A 14,572-nucleotide genomic window follows, 5' to 3' on the forward strand; every position below is an offset into this window, starting at 1 on the left:
TGTTCCAACGAGAACAGCTCTCAGCTTGGTTGGGCGACATAGCGAAGGATCGTCCGCCCTACCAAACTCCAAGCTGGCAAAGAGTGTTCCAACGAGGACAGCTCTCAGCATTGGTTGGGCGACGCAACAAAGGACCGTCCGCCCTACTAAACCCCAAGCTGGTGAAAGAGTGTTCCGAGAACAACTCTCAGCTTGGCTGGGCGACGAAGTGAAAAACCGTCCGGAACACTCAGATAAGAAACGAAACAAAAAACTAGAAGCTAAACGCTACTGTCCGCCTCGGAAAGTCTCCATCACGGCCGGACAATTAACTTAAAGGAAAGTTATCATTGCAAGCAGAATGACATAGTAAGAAAACGCACGGAACTAAAAGCCACTGTGTATTAATCATCCATGTCAAAAGACATATAGATTTACAAAAGTACCGTCCGGCCAACCTCTGGACAATCCGAGACATTGGACGGACGGCCACAAGAATACACATCAAAAAATTCAAATAAATAAAACTCCTAACTATTTCCTCCGGCACCGTCTGCCACGGCCGGTGCATCCTCCTCGGCCATCAAGTCAACCAAGACGCCATCCACGACGTCCTTCTCGATGTCCACGCCGAGGCTATACGGATCCTCGACGCCCGCCAGAAGAATAACTTGGCGAAGGGCTTTGTTGAAGCCTTCCTCATGTTCGAACATGACGGTCGACTCCAGTTCGACGACCTTCTCCTTAGTTTTCGCAAGGTCTTGGGAAAGAGCCTCGTTCGCCTTAACGCGCTCTGCTTCAACCTCCTTTAGGCGGGCCACTTCCGCCTGCAGCTGGCGATTTTCTTCCTCTGCGCTCTCAAGCTTGCCCCGGGCAGCTGCCAAATCCTCAGCGGCCTCTTTCTTTGCCTTCTCAAGGTCGGCCTCTAGCCGATCGATCTTCTTGTTGTATTCCTCTTCGTTGAGAACCATCTCTTCCAAGGTAAATTGAAGAGAGGCCGCGTTCTTCTTTTCTTTATCGAGCTCGGCCCGCACCTCCGCCACCCCGGGGCGATCAGCGAACTTCCTCAGGTACCACGCCAGGGCGGACGTCCGAGTAGACATCTCCAGCATGGCGTTGGTCAATTCCAACTCGGAGAGAGGCTCTATGAGATCCCTTTGGGAGGAACTCATGTGGAACTTCGACCGGTCACTCATGCTAAATTCTGGGCTGAAGATACCACCCGGAAGAGGGACGGCAGGGGCCTTCCCACGGTCCTTGTCTTTGCTCTTTCGAGCCTTTTTTGAGGCCGACCGAGACGAAGACCCCTCCTTGTCTTTGCGTCCCTCCGCAGCGTGCCCCTTTCTCTTGCGAGCTGAGGGATCGGCAGAAACAGTGGCTGCCTCAGATACTGGAGTCGCCTGGATGGCCGCCACCTCCGGTTGACAGTCGGGAGGCGGTACCTGGACACTTGGACCCCCAGTCTTATTGACGGGGGGGGGGGGGGGGGTCTCTACGTTCGGGGTGGGACGCGCAGTTGCGTGGCGTCCGCCCAGAAAAACTCGCCCGGCAGGAGGAGGACGGGGTACGTTTGGGACGGACGTCGGCCGGGCGGTCGACGAGCTAGCCCCGGACTTCTTCCGGGCAGCTATGAAATTGGATTTGCGGGAACCCTGAGTCGTCATAAGTTCTGCAAGAAACAAAGCAATTCAGAAAATTAACGTCAGTATACGAAAAATAAACACACCCAATATAACAAGACCATACCGAACGCCTTTGGTCCACAATCCTCGAGACTAAGGCATTCGACCAAACAGCGGGCGGAAATCCGGCGGGGGAGGTCGTTAATGGTACGCACGGCCTCCAAATCGGGCGCTGTCAAGGCCCCCAAAGAAGTCGCCTTTATTCGTCGAGGATCGCTCGTCCAATAAAATGGGAACAACGGCCTCCCTTCAATATCGGAAAATTCGCGGAGGCCGGCTTTATCCACAATTATTTTGAAGTAATGTGTCTTGAAATTTTTGAAAGAATCGGAGAAAGGGCGGAAGAGGGTCCTATCCCGGACTGATATGAAGGACACCCAACCGCCAGAAGGAGAAGGGCGAACCTCGAAATAGTAAAAGAAGACCGGGATGGTGGGAGTGACGCCCACTGCTAGGCACATAGCCAAGAACGCCTGTACAGCCGCCCAAGAGTTGGGATGCAGTTGTGTAGGAGCCACGTTGACTTCTCGAAGGATGGCCATTTGGAACTTTGTGAAAGGCACCCGGATGAATAGATGGGTGAAGAAGGTGACATACATGAAAAAGAAGTCAAAGGGAGAAGACCGTCCATCATGAAAAACCCTCTCGTTCAACAAGGTCACACCAGCTCGAATTAATCTCGAGTCTTCTACATCCCGGACAATGTGCGTATGGCGGATCCTCCATTCCAAATCCTTGCGGAAAGCGTAACACGAAGAATACCGACTAGGAACGACAGGAGCCAACTCGGACACCACCGTCCCTACACCGTCCGGCTCATGGGGGGACCCGACCACGCGTATACCGCCCTTGAGCAGGAATAGAGGGACGCCATGGAAGATCCGGTCGTCCGGTGAAACCGGAGCCTCGAGGTCCGCCCCAGAAGAACCAACCGCCTCGTCCACAAAATGAGAGGAGACCGAGCTGAGAGAATCGCTGCCGTCGCCACCCGCCGACCCCTCCCGGATTCCGCCCGACGACCCGGAACCAGACACAAGAGAAACGGAGGCCATTTATTACCTGAGGGAAAAAAGAATTTAAAATCTTCAACAAGGGAGACAAGCGAAAATGACCTCGTCTAATCTGCTATTTATAGGAAAAATTTCATAACCGTTGGGCACGCTCCAGCCGTCTAGATCTGGCACGACCAACGCTCCAGATTCGGCGACGCTTCGCCTTCCGTCAATAGGAGCGCGCCACGTGTTTTCCCGCCTAAAGTCCAAATTTGAAAGCCCACTGGGCACGCCCCAGCCGTCCAGATATGGCACGACCAACGCTCCAGATTCGGCGACGCTTCGCTTTCCGTCAATAGGAGCGCGCCACGTGTTTTCCCGCCTAAAGTCCAAATTTGAAAGCCCACTGGATATAGCCCAAATGCGGATTCCTAGCCCAACACACGCCATACTCAAAATCCTACGTCCACTACGTGCACTAGGACTTGGAGGGCTTGTGTATCCGCAGGGGCCGGACGCCGTACGAAGGGACCCGGGAAGCCGGGCGCCGTACGGAAGGACCGTCCCGTTGTCCAAGGACCGCCTACCCAAAGATACACCGGAGTCCAATCCGGAATCCAATCCGGAGTCCACGGCGACTTATGACAATGCCTGTACGCAATCGTATAAGGCAAGCCGGGGGCTCATGCGTTGAAGAGCCGGCCAAAGATTGAACCTAGACCCGGTATAAACTCTCCTAACCCTCTTGTAGCAGGGAGGAACACCTACCAACCGGGTCGAACCTCTTTATAAGAAAAACTTTGAAGAACTCACAAGGAATCCTACCATCACAGAGCAGCCCGACACGACAGCCACTGCATCAAATCTTGTCTGTTAGGTGACCCAAAGTCCTACGTTCACTACGGGCACTAGGACTTGGGGGGCTTGTGTATCTGCAAGGGCCGGACGCCGTACGGAAGGATCCGTGAGCGGACGCCCAAGCTAATTGGGCGGGTCTCCATGCGGACGAGGCGGACGCCCATATCACATGGGCGGACACGACGAGCAAAGCCGGACGCCGTACGGAAGAGCCCACATGGGCGGATCCCACATGGGCGGATCTTCGCGGACGCGGCCAGCGGAACCGGACGCCGGACCAAAGATCCCACATGGGCGGATCTCACATGGGCGGATCTCCGTGCGCGCGAGGCAGACGCCCACTTCACATGGGCGAACGTCCACGCCCGCCAAATCACTAATCAACATGACTTAAGGAAAAGTAGCCTGGTTTAAAGGTAAGTAGAAATTAGAAGCTATCGGGCCGTTTTGGGCCGTGATTAACTTTTCACTAATCCCAAGCCCATAGCGAAAACTATAAATACAGGTCCATGGTGAGTGGTAGATAGGTCACATTGAATGCACATTTATTGCTATTCTAGAGAGAGAAACCATTGCTCAGAAACTGACTTTGGCATCGGAGAATCTTTTGCAGGTCTCCACCCCTCAGGATTGAGAGAAGGAATCGAGAATCAGGACAGAAGATCAGCCACCGGGACAAATTGACAGGAGGTCGTGGAGGTTTGGAACTGCACAGCCCTACACATCCGAAACACTTCTTAATTCTATCAAAAGTAAAAATCCAAATGTGAGGAAACCTTCTTCCAAAAATATCTTTCTATATATCTTATTGATTAAAACAAAACTAATTAGATGGAATAGGGCCTAGCAAGCCTTCCAGATTGGATTCAAGGCCAACAGGTTACTCCCCTCGCTCAACGAGCCATCTGCCTTCCAATGCTACTTTCATGTGCTGACAGCCTCTTCCACGTGTCTTGCCACTTGAGAATGGATGTTCATTGTATAGTAGAATAGTTAAGCTTGCACGAAGCATGAGTTAGTATAAATACCTAACTTCACCATTGCAAATACAGTTTTGAAATTTATGAGAATTGTGATTCTGTAAGGAGCACCCCAAAACCCAATTCCTCCTTGAAAGTAAAAGCTAGAGAATCCAAGGATCCTCCTGTAGCAAGCTTTCATTTCTTGTTGACCACCTTTTCGTTCCTTCATTCTGATTTTCCGTTTCTTCTGTACACCACCAAAACATTATTTTTCCATTCCTTCATTTGTTTTCTCCAATTATCATTTTCACCACCGATCCATATCTTCTCCTCCCTGTATACAAATTCCTTTCCGCGTTTTCATTTCACGAATGTAGAGTCATAGCCCTATCTCCAACCTTCTTGAGCTCCCTAAACTGATTCCACCATCCAACACCGTTTCCATATTTATAACTCGTTCTTCTGCGTTGTAAACACCGGAGAAGACTCTAGAGCCTTCAAGCCAGCTTTGTGACTAGTGATTACTAAAAACATCTTCGTGTCTAGATTACACACTCCATTTCGTTGTGTCTAGTCACTGAAATATGTCTCAGGAAGCTTCAATTCCAGTTTGGTTTAAATGCTTTCAATTCATTCAATGTAGATTTTGAAGATTGAAGGTTTTCCTTCAATACTTTTGCAAATGGGATTAAAAAATGTGTTTCCTTGGGAAATAAAAAAAAGCGGGCAAAAATTTCTCTTGGCAAGTATGTATGTGTTGGCTCCCACTTCAATGTAGGTGTGAGAACAACAATATGAAAACAAAGTTATACAGGAATCAGAAGAAGTGGGAAGTGAAGGCTTGTGATAGACAAAAATTGAAAGGTTCAATAACTAAAAAAAATCTGTGTGGGAATTCGTAAACTGAAACCGCGCAGCAACCGAGAGTGATGACTTGAAGAATACTTTTTCACTAATTATTTATAAATATAAATAATAACACAAATATACTTCAAATTTATAAAAACAATTGCGTAAATATTCAACTTTAAATTGATTCGTTAAAACATCATTTCAACCATTAATTTGGAAAGTTCAAAACGAATAGATAATAAAATTTAATTAACCTTAGAGAAAATACTGTCAGACAAGGAGTGGAGAATTTGACACCTAAGTCTCTTATTCAATCTCAAAAACGTTTTAGTGTACAATAATAATAAGCACTTATTTCTGACATTAAAAGCAATAAACCCCCTCTCACTAAATTGAAAACTAAGAAAGCAGAAATTTAGGATCTTTGTGGCCAGGGACGACCATGCCATATAACAATATACATCTTGAATTATTACTAAAGTGGTAAAATCTAAAAAAATTGGAACTACCCATGTAGCCCACATAATAGGGTCTTCTAAAACACTTTTGCTGCCCATGAATTCTGTGGTGAAGAAATACAGAGAAGTCTCCTAAAGTTGACTATATAGGAAAGGGAAAAACTTGAGAAATACCCATCAGTCTTGAGATGAGACGACTAGAGCAGAAGAACTAATCGGCTTTCCACGTCCCATGGTGAATCCTCTTGTCCCATCTGGCATTCTTGGGCCCTTGGTATTGGGCTTAGTATGAGCATCACACAGAGCAGTGCTGCTTGATTGAAAGGGTGGAGCAAGCAGGCCACGACCTTGAGTGCGTCCTCTTCCCTTTCCACGTCCTCTAGCCCATCCTTTCTTAGATCCTACCGAGTTTTCATCAACCTTCCAATTTACCAAATACAACACTCATCATCTTGCTTTAAAACAAACCAAATTCTCAATGCAGCCATTTTCTAATGGATGAATTTATACACAGTTTTTTTATGTAAATCTTTATTATGCAGGTTACCAGAGTAAAATTTTAATTCTTATTGAAGAAGACCAAAAGTACTTGAATTATATTTAAGTTATGTTGAAAAGGGCATGTCTTCAGAATTAATATATGGAAGACATCTATCGAAATGTGGGATGCATGAAAATGAAAGAAGCTTGTGCTTTTCCTAAGAAAGGGGTCAGTGATTCTTCCATTTAATCTGTTTTGCACAATTTACTTTCATGCATATATGAATAGCAAGAAAGTGGTAGGTTTATATCGTATATGACATGTAAGATATAGTTGACTGGAAGACTTGAAAGAAATGACTACATATACATGTATTGTTACTTACATTTGTATCGAACAATTCAGCATTGTTTGAGTGAGAAGGATCTTCAGCACTTTCAGAATTTAGAATCTCGTCATCTTCTAGATATCCATCAAATTCAGACTTTCTACTCTTCAGAACAGATTTGGGCTGCAAAAGTTAGATGAAAAAAATCCAGTAAAAATAAACTTACGAAGTTCAATAGACACAGTAGATACAAAAGGCATTACTATCAGGTAGAGAAGTACACACCGAGCACCTTAGGAGCAGCCTTACTCGCATCCCTTTCCTCCAATTCCTTTCATCATTTAACTTCTCAACCTAATCAAGTGAGAAAGGAAAAAGGGTGTAATGATTGAGTCATGTGCATCTCGAAAGCTAAAAGTTCTAGGCGAATTTACTCACAGCTTTGTCAGCTATATCTGATGTGTCATACTCCACAAGTGCATGAAGCTTGATTGAGAGGCACAAGTAACGTGAGTGAAAAATTCTCGTATGTAACATTTGAATTCGTAAGATAACAACATAGACATATGGTATGGCATCGTTTCTGTACCTTGTTACTAACGAAGAAATCAGACTTTGGGCGAGAAGTATTAGCCTCCTGAGGATGGCATATTCTAATCGTTTTCACGCTGTTCATAGACCAGCCATCAATTAGAACGTTTTCATAATGTAAGAAAATTCAAGAATGTGAAGTTGGATTTGGATGGAAGAAATTCACCTTCCAACTGTGCTAAAAATTTTTTGAAGATTCTGATGGGAATGATCGTCAGGTAAATTCTCTGCAACAACAGTGCGAGACTGCAAGAGAAAAGAAACAAAAAATGCGCTATGCAACAATGACAAGAAACTTTAACACTAACCATGCGGAGAAAGAAAACCAAAAATGGATACAATTTCTTTACCTGCAAGTCTTCTTTTTCCTTATCAGTGAAAGGATGTTTGCGTTTAACCTTCTTGCCATCAGCGCTCAAAACCTTCAAAAGTCGTATTATCAAAGAGAAAACCAAACTAATTGACAAACAAGAATGCCCCATTCAATCCAAAATACTTACAAGTTTTGAAGATGAACGGATAGCTTGAGTAAGCATATGAATGTTATTAACGAGGGATTTAACCTTTTTAGTAGACGCAATCACGGTTATTGGAACTGTCAGAAAACCAAGGTCCATCAGTGAGATAAGGTCATTCCAATCCCAAACGGGAGGAGGGAGGAAGAAAACAGAAGAGAATACTACAATCCTCACCATATCCTTCAGGATCTTTATTCATCTGTTTCTGGAAAGATTCATTTGCTAGCAAACTCATGTCACTGAACTGATATTCCACCTATTACACACACACATTTTTTTAAACAACGAAACAATTACGTATCACAACAACAAAATTAGTACAACAACCTTCATAATCAATTTCATCGTCAAAGAATCAAACTAAATGAATCCCTTTATCCGATAAACAGACATCAATTCAATCAAAATATATTGCTTGAATATCATGATCGAAAAAAATAATCAAAATCACAATTTCGCAACGTAAACTATCCACATCTTCTAAACGGCATTCGTTATTTGATTTTTTTTACAATGACAACAATAAAACATGAACGTAACAAGAATGACCTTACTGAATAAATGTAAAATGAAAAGGAAGGAAGTGAAGATGATTTAATAATGTAGAAGGAAAAAAAGAATTTTGATTAGACGGGAGACCTGTTTGACGATCTTTTGCTGAAGATCGGGGGTGAGGATATTCTTGGAGGAATTGGGAAGCGCAACACTGGCGGTGGGGATCAAACAAGAAGGATCCTGGTCCCCAACTAAGAACCAATCAGAATCACCACAGCCACCGAGAATCTGGAAACAAGGATAGAAATAACCCGAAATCGGCATCTGGGATTGCGATCTTGGCACGAATTCGGGCGCTTGGGCATTGAATTTGAAGCTGGAGTTGCCAGTTTCTTGGGTGTCTTTTTCTGAGTTGTCATGGATCTTCTGTTCAGGTTGCACCTGCGCCATTCCTCTCAATTATGTTTTTTGTTTTTCCTTCTCCCTCCCTCTGTGTGATGTTGTGGCATATGAGATTGTGTTCTATTGTATTCCCTTATGCTATAACTGTTTTTTGTCTTTGTTTCGATATTCAATCCACTTTTTTCGCGCTCAAAGACGGTACCTCTTTCTTCTCACACTACTCCCCTTTTGACTAAATCTTTTAAGGTTACCATTTCCCCAGATAGGTCCCTACCCCCTAAATTTACAAATCACTATTTTCATTTCTTTTTTCTTTCAAAATTCAATTCTTTCTTTTTTATTTATATAACTTCATATATTCTCATTGGAAGTAGTTTCTATCTCTCTTTTCAAAACTGATACGAGTTCCAACAAAATTTTACATACTATTTATTAATTAACATGATATATTATTTGTGGTGAAATTTGAGTTGTGATTTATGATTTTAATAAATTTAATGATTTCATTACATAATATACTAAATATTATATTGAATTGAGTTGTGATACTTAATAAAATAACATCTTATAATTTTTTTTAGGGTTAAATATGTTTTTAGTCCCTAAACTATTGACCGTTTCTGGTTTTCGTCCCTCTTCCAAAGTAAGGTACAATTTAGTCCTCAATCTTTAAAAAACGTTCGTTTTAGTCGAAAAAACGTTCGTTTTGAGGACTAAAACGAGGACTAAAAACAAAATTTTGAGGACTAAAACGAACGTTTTTCTAAAGAATGAGGACCAAATTGTACCTTACTTTGGAAGAAGGACGAAAACCAGAAACGGCCAATAGTTTAGGGACTAAAAACATATTTAACCCTTTTTTTTATTTTAAATAATATAATATTTTTGGTAAATATCATCTCTTTGTGTAATAAAATTAATAGCATTTAAAATTTTTTAATAACAATAAAATTATTTGATAATAAAAATTAAAAATTTAAATTATAATTTAACTTAATTATTTATAATTATAATAATCATAAATCAAAATCAATACTCAACTTTAGTATAATGGAAAAAATCTATCATTTTCTTAAAACAGGGAATTTCAGATTCAGGAATTCCAAATTCAAAAGTTAATCTCTATTCTCAGATAACTCTAAATATTTTTGGTGAATAAAAAAAGAGAGGTGAGGTGATGATATCGTACTTTAGAGAACTATGAGCCGTCAAGTTCAAAATAATACTTAGATTAACCTATATTTTTATCAGTTCAAACAATAACTTTCTTTATATTAGTTCAATATAATTGACAAAAACGTATGTGTATGCTAACCTATATCAAAGAAAAAATTGAAAATTTTAAAAACAAACGCAATTTTTCTAAAAAAGAAAATAAATAACAAAATAACTTATTATAATTCATTATAATAAAATTATAATAAAATAAGACGTTGTAAAATTAATATAGTATTATTATATCTTTAATATTAATATAGTATATTTTTATATTCCAATTTTAACTACTTACCACATAAGAGATTGTAAAATAGATAAACAATTATCTCAAATTATAAACATATATTAATACAGTTATTAAAATATATTTAAACTAACTAAACATATTTAAAGACACATTAGAAAGAGTTTTTTTATGTAAAGAAAGAGTTTTTTTATGTAAAGGATAACAACGATAATCATTTTACATTAGACAATTTTTAAAGAAATTATGAATATAGACAAGTCGTGGAGATCCAAACAACTTCAAATAATTTACTTCAACTTGCCTGAAACATGGAAAATCATATAGAGAAGAGACAAGAATAATATTTCTTGTTAGTTGAATCGTCATCTTAATAAACTTTTCTAAATAGTTTCAATAAAATCTAAGAGGTTGGACATTCTATTAAGACTACCTACCATAAATGTTGGAATATCCATATTTTCTAGTGTATAGTTTGACGAAGTTAAACAATTTAAGAAACTTGATAATATTTTATTGAATCAATCTTGGTCGAATACAAATATTTTAAGCAAGATTAGTATTAGTTTAATTAGTATTTTACACTTATATTTAAGGAGTTGAATTATTGTATTTTTTATATTTCTTTTAATTTAATTGAGTTTTTATTTAAAATAAAAACAGACTCAATTAAATATTTATTATTTTAAGAAAAACGTAATATAATATTTTATGTTAAATTAATATCATGTTAAACATCTTTTATCTAAAAGGTATCATGTGTTAAAACCAAAATTATCTGAAAATAAAACATGATCAAGATTTTAACAAATAACACTCGTCAATTTAACAAATTAATTACATTAACTATTTTTACAAAAAGAGATATTCAAAATTGAGATAAAAATGAATATAAAGATCAAAACGAATTAACGATGATATGAACCAAATACTAAATAAATCTTTTTATTTTTTATTTTCAATCGGTAAAATTTATCTGAAACCACTAATTTTGATGAGTTCCTCTCCCTTGATTTAAAAAGTGAGATCCACCAATTGTAATAATATTCTAACGAAGCTCAACCATTACAAAGAGAATAATAAAGAAAGTGATAAAAAAAAGTGTTCATGGCATTATTCTTCCTACTTCCTTTAATTAAAGTCCAAGCTCGAAATAATTTTAAGATATGGTACATGTTCTTTAAACGAGTTACGATTTTGAGTTTCATTACGTGACACTGCTTCGCATCATATCAGTAGGAACATGGAATTTAGCCCAACAACCGTGTAAATATATCATGCATCTGAAAGTTTAATGCTAACATTCATGATCCTATACAGTGGTGGAGAGCATATCACCCACACCTCTAAGAGTAAGAAAGCCTCAAAAGTGCACAAGTGTGTTGTTCCCTCTTGAATTAAAGAGGATTATGTTCAGAACTTTAATTTAAGGTATATTAAATACGTAAAATGATCCATAAACTCTTGTATGGACTTATTCGTTACTAAATCTCCCTTATGTCTCCCCTAAAAAAACCTCACAGATTTATTACTTGATGTTAAACATCTATAGCATATGATTAAGAAACACACAACTATAGTAAGCTACACTGCACCATGTTACCGAAAAGCAAATACATTAATTTATCTATCTCTGGCATGCTGCCTTTCAATGATACATTAACAAGAAAATCAATTGTTTCCGTGGTGCCTCTGTATGTGGATTCAAACCAAGACATGACATATGTATGTCCTATGTTTGACTCCAAACCAATGTAAACCACATACATTGCATTACTCTCTCTTAGATTTGGAGAGAGCTCTCTTCCTCTGTGCAAGCATGTATTTATACAGGTGAGGACTACCTGCATATATTTAATGCGAAATCGATCACTTAAAATACAGTCAGCGAAATAAATATTACCCTATGGTTATATCATTAACAGTGAAAAGATCTTTTGTTCATGCCTGGAACGTAGATTCCAATTGCAGCAATTGCGGCATAAAAGTAATCAAATGATGAGTTCCATTTGTTTGGCATCCTTATGCAATACTTCTCAGAAGCCTGAAAATACTTGTCAGATTAACTCAAAACTCCAACTTACTGAGAAACTATCAAATATTTTCACCATATTATATCATAAGTAATAGACTATTCTCCTCCATTTCCATTTTACCATTCTTGTAATGCTACGAAATTACAGATGTCTAGGTTTCCAAATATTAACCAAACAATGCTTTCAACTTCATCTATTCCATTCTTTTAGAAGATTTATTCTTCGTTAAATGATTTATGAACATGTTTCTGATCAAAAAAGATAACACATATCTTGCATTTTAGATCTAATGATTCTAAAGTGGACAATTGGCAACCAAATTATTTACCTTGATGAACGGTAAGGCGATGTATATTAGACCAACCTCACTGCTTATGCCTGTTATATACAAAACCAGGAAGCTGCTGTATCTGCAAAGAAATAATTTGTAATTGATGTAAGAGAAAAAATTGTTTTGCCAAGTGCTATACTCCATGACCAAGGCTTAGCAATCAAACTTCGTACCTAAGCCACAAAAGCCATGATGGAGTAAATCCAAAAGTCTCTTTGACACCAAAGAAAGAATACCGAATGATCTACAATTGCAACAACAAAGAAGATAAATTTATCTTCATTAATACTTCTGTTACCTTTGTAATCAATGACTTCATTACAGAAACGAACAGAGGAATCGAATTACAGAAGAAAATAGGTCACCAAGCCAAAAAAAATTGCTGTCACCCCAGTCAACGCTTCAAATTTCATACCATTAGGTTCTTCCAAGTTTTAGCCATCAAATGTAAGCATTAGCATTTTTATGCCAGACATGCTCAAGTAACAGTTGAAACAGGAGTTTTTTGCTTCTATAATTTTACTCCCAAAGTTCAATAAGGTGAGACCACCAACAGCTCCATTTCAGTCAGAGAGTGAGACACATATATGCATTCACAAACGTTAAAAAATATCCAGGATACTCAGTTCAATATCTATCCTCTTAATGCACTTGTTATATCTTAACCATAGTTATCAATCTTGGATTCACGTGTAGCGGCCATCTCTGAAAACGCTATAGTAAATTAAGAACATAGTAATAAATATGATGGTGAAATTAATAGGGAAAAAACACAAAAAAAAAAAAAAAAAAAAAGAAAGTAGAAAATGAAATGGAAAGTCTAAAGAAAATGACAAGCAGAAAACTGAAAAGAAAAATAAAAATAGTCACGTAAAGTTTAAGGTACTGAAGTCAGAACAGAGGTGGCATTTATTTATTTGAAGTAATGTCATCTTCATGCAGGAAGTGCTCTATAACTTATAACCATTCTGTAGAAGTATGTTATGGCTAGCTAACATCAAACAAGAAGAAGAAAAATCCAAACAAATAGTTTGAACATCACATGAAAGAACAATCACAAACACTTGCCTCTGCGATGGACCAGCTGATCAGTAGGGAGGTAACAAGCACATGAGACCGAGTCTGGGGATAAAAGATGGGGCAACTTTTCACTAGAAGAATATGACTGAATACTGAACAAACAAATTAAATGCGTTCAACAAAAAATAAAATAATCCAATTTTTTCTTCACCTCAGGAAAACTCCATAAAATGCCCCAAGTCAGGAACAGCCTTGAACTTATCTGTGGCAACGTCGATGTTATGGGAGATCTCACCAGTCCTTCACAAGGGAAAATAACACAGAATTTCATAAACAAACTAACTACTTCAATTTTCATTTTCATCAAACATAACCCCACACATTGAGAACAGATTACTCACCAACTAAACCATGAAGAATCTAGCTCACCATTCAATAGAAAGTCCACCAAATAAAAAGTTAGAAAAAATTTGAGATAAGATAATTCCAACAATAAACTTGAACAAATTGCTTGAAAAAATCAAAAGGGTGTGTCCATAGTTCAGAAAAATCAAAACCCTTTTAGAACAATTACCTCTAACACAGCAGCTGTTTGTGCAAAAAGCAGAGGCTTTTCCGCTGCATCGTAAACATGCTCATGACCCGATTCGTTCAACGTCTTGAGAACAAAATACAGAACTTGACACCTGAACAAATTAAGAGAGAGAGATATTTGAGAAAGGGCAAGAGATGAATGAATCATAATGTTATGAACAGAAAGGGTGAGTAAGTGTACCATCCAAACAAAACCGTCCAATTGTAAAGGGAGAGATAGAGGCGCCTTAGAAGAGAGAAAAACCCAGCCATGAAGAGAGATCTAGGACTAGACGAAGAAACAAGAGTGCAAAATTCAGAGATCGAAGAGGAATATTTTAAGGATGTATTAGGTAATTACCGAGGAGGAGATTTAACGTGGGATGAGGTGTGTCTGGTTACACATTTTAAAACGGTTCAGTTGGGAAGCTCAACTCCTCAACTACTTTCGTATCGTAATAACATGCCAGTGGGACCGAGAACAGTTGTGTGTTGGAAGATGTAAGTACAAAATATGAATAGATCTATAGTTCGAATCATATACTGTGATTT

General features: G+C 39.0%; 2 protein-coding genes across 4 annotated transcripts; both read right to left on the minus strand.

Moving 5' to 3' along the window:
• Window positions 1-5,957: 5,957 nt before the first annotated feature.
• On the minus strand, window positions 5,958-8,820 carry LARP6C (RNA-binding protein). Its single transcript, XM_047321600.2, has 10 exons — window positions 8,341-8,820; window positions 7,876-7,957; window positions 7,684-7,778; window positions 7,534-7,605; window positions 7,350-7,429; window positions 7,182-7,260; window positions 7,031-7,078; window positions 6,878-6,946; window positions 6,650-6,775; window positions 5,958-6,203 (listed from the first exon to the last, which is right to left on the minus strand). Exons 1-10 carry the CDS (start codon window positions 8,644-8,646, stop codon window positions 5,961-5,963), a joined length of 1,200 nt encoding a protein of 399 aa, XP_047177556.1. The 5' UTR covers window positions 8,647-8,820; the 3' UTR covers window positions 5,958-5,960.
• A 2,742-nt stretch (window positions 8,821-11,562) lies between these two features.
• LOC124844630 (very-long-chain (3R)-3-hydroxyacyl-CoA dehydratase PASTICCINO 2A) lies at window positions 11,563-14,522 on the minus strand. Of its 3 annotated transcripts, XM_047321607.2 has the most exons (10): window positions 14,382-14,522; window positions 14,223-14,309; window positions 14,022-14,133; window positions 13,849-13,867; window positions 13,659-13,747; window positions 13,496-13,549; window positions 12,601-12,671; window positions 12,425-12,506; window positions 12,008-12,104; window positions 11,563-11,904 (listed from the first exon to the last, which is right to left on the minus strand). In XM_047321607.2, exons 2-10 carry the CDS (start codon window positions 14,291-14,293, stop codon window positions 11,834-11,836), a joined length of 666 nt encoding a protein of 221 aa, XP_047177563.1. In that variant the 5' UTR covers window positions 14,294-14,309; window positions 14,382-14,522; the 3' UTR covers window positions 11,563-11,833. The 3 variants fall into 3 exon arrangements, with proteins under 3 accessions (XP_047177563.1, XP_047177559.1, XP_087960550.1); XM_047321603.2 differs by having other exon boundaries at window positions 14,223-14,496; XM_088104424.1 differs by lacking the exon at window positions 13,496-13,549 and having other exon boundaries at window positions 14,223-14,500.
• Between the last annotated feature and the right edge of the window lie 50 nt (window positions 14,523-14,572).

The sequence above is a fragment of the Vigna umbellata genome, chromosome 1 (assembly GCF_029865625.1).
Source record: "Vigna umbellata cultivar VRB3 chromosome 1, Vumbellata_1.0, whole genome shotgun sequence".
In the NCBI taxonomy this organism is placed as follows: domain Eukaryota; kingdom Viridiplantae; phylum Streptophyta; class Magnoliopsida; order Fabales; family Fabaceae; genus Vigna; species Vigna umbellata.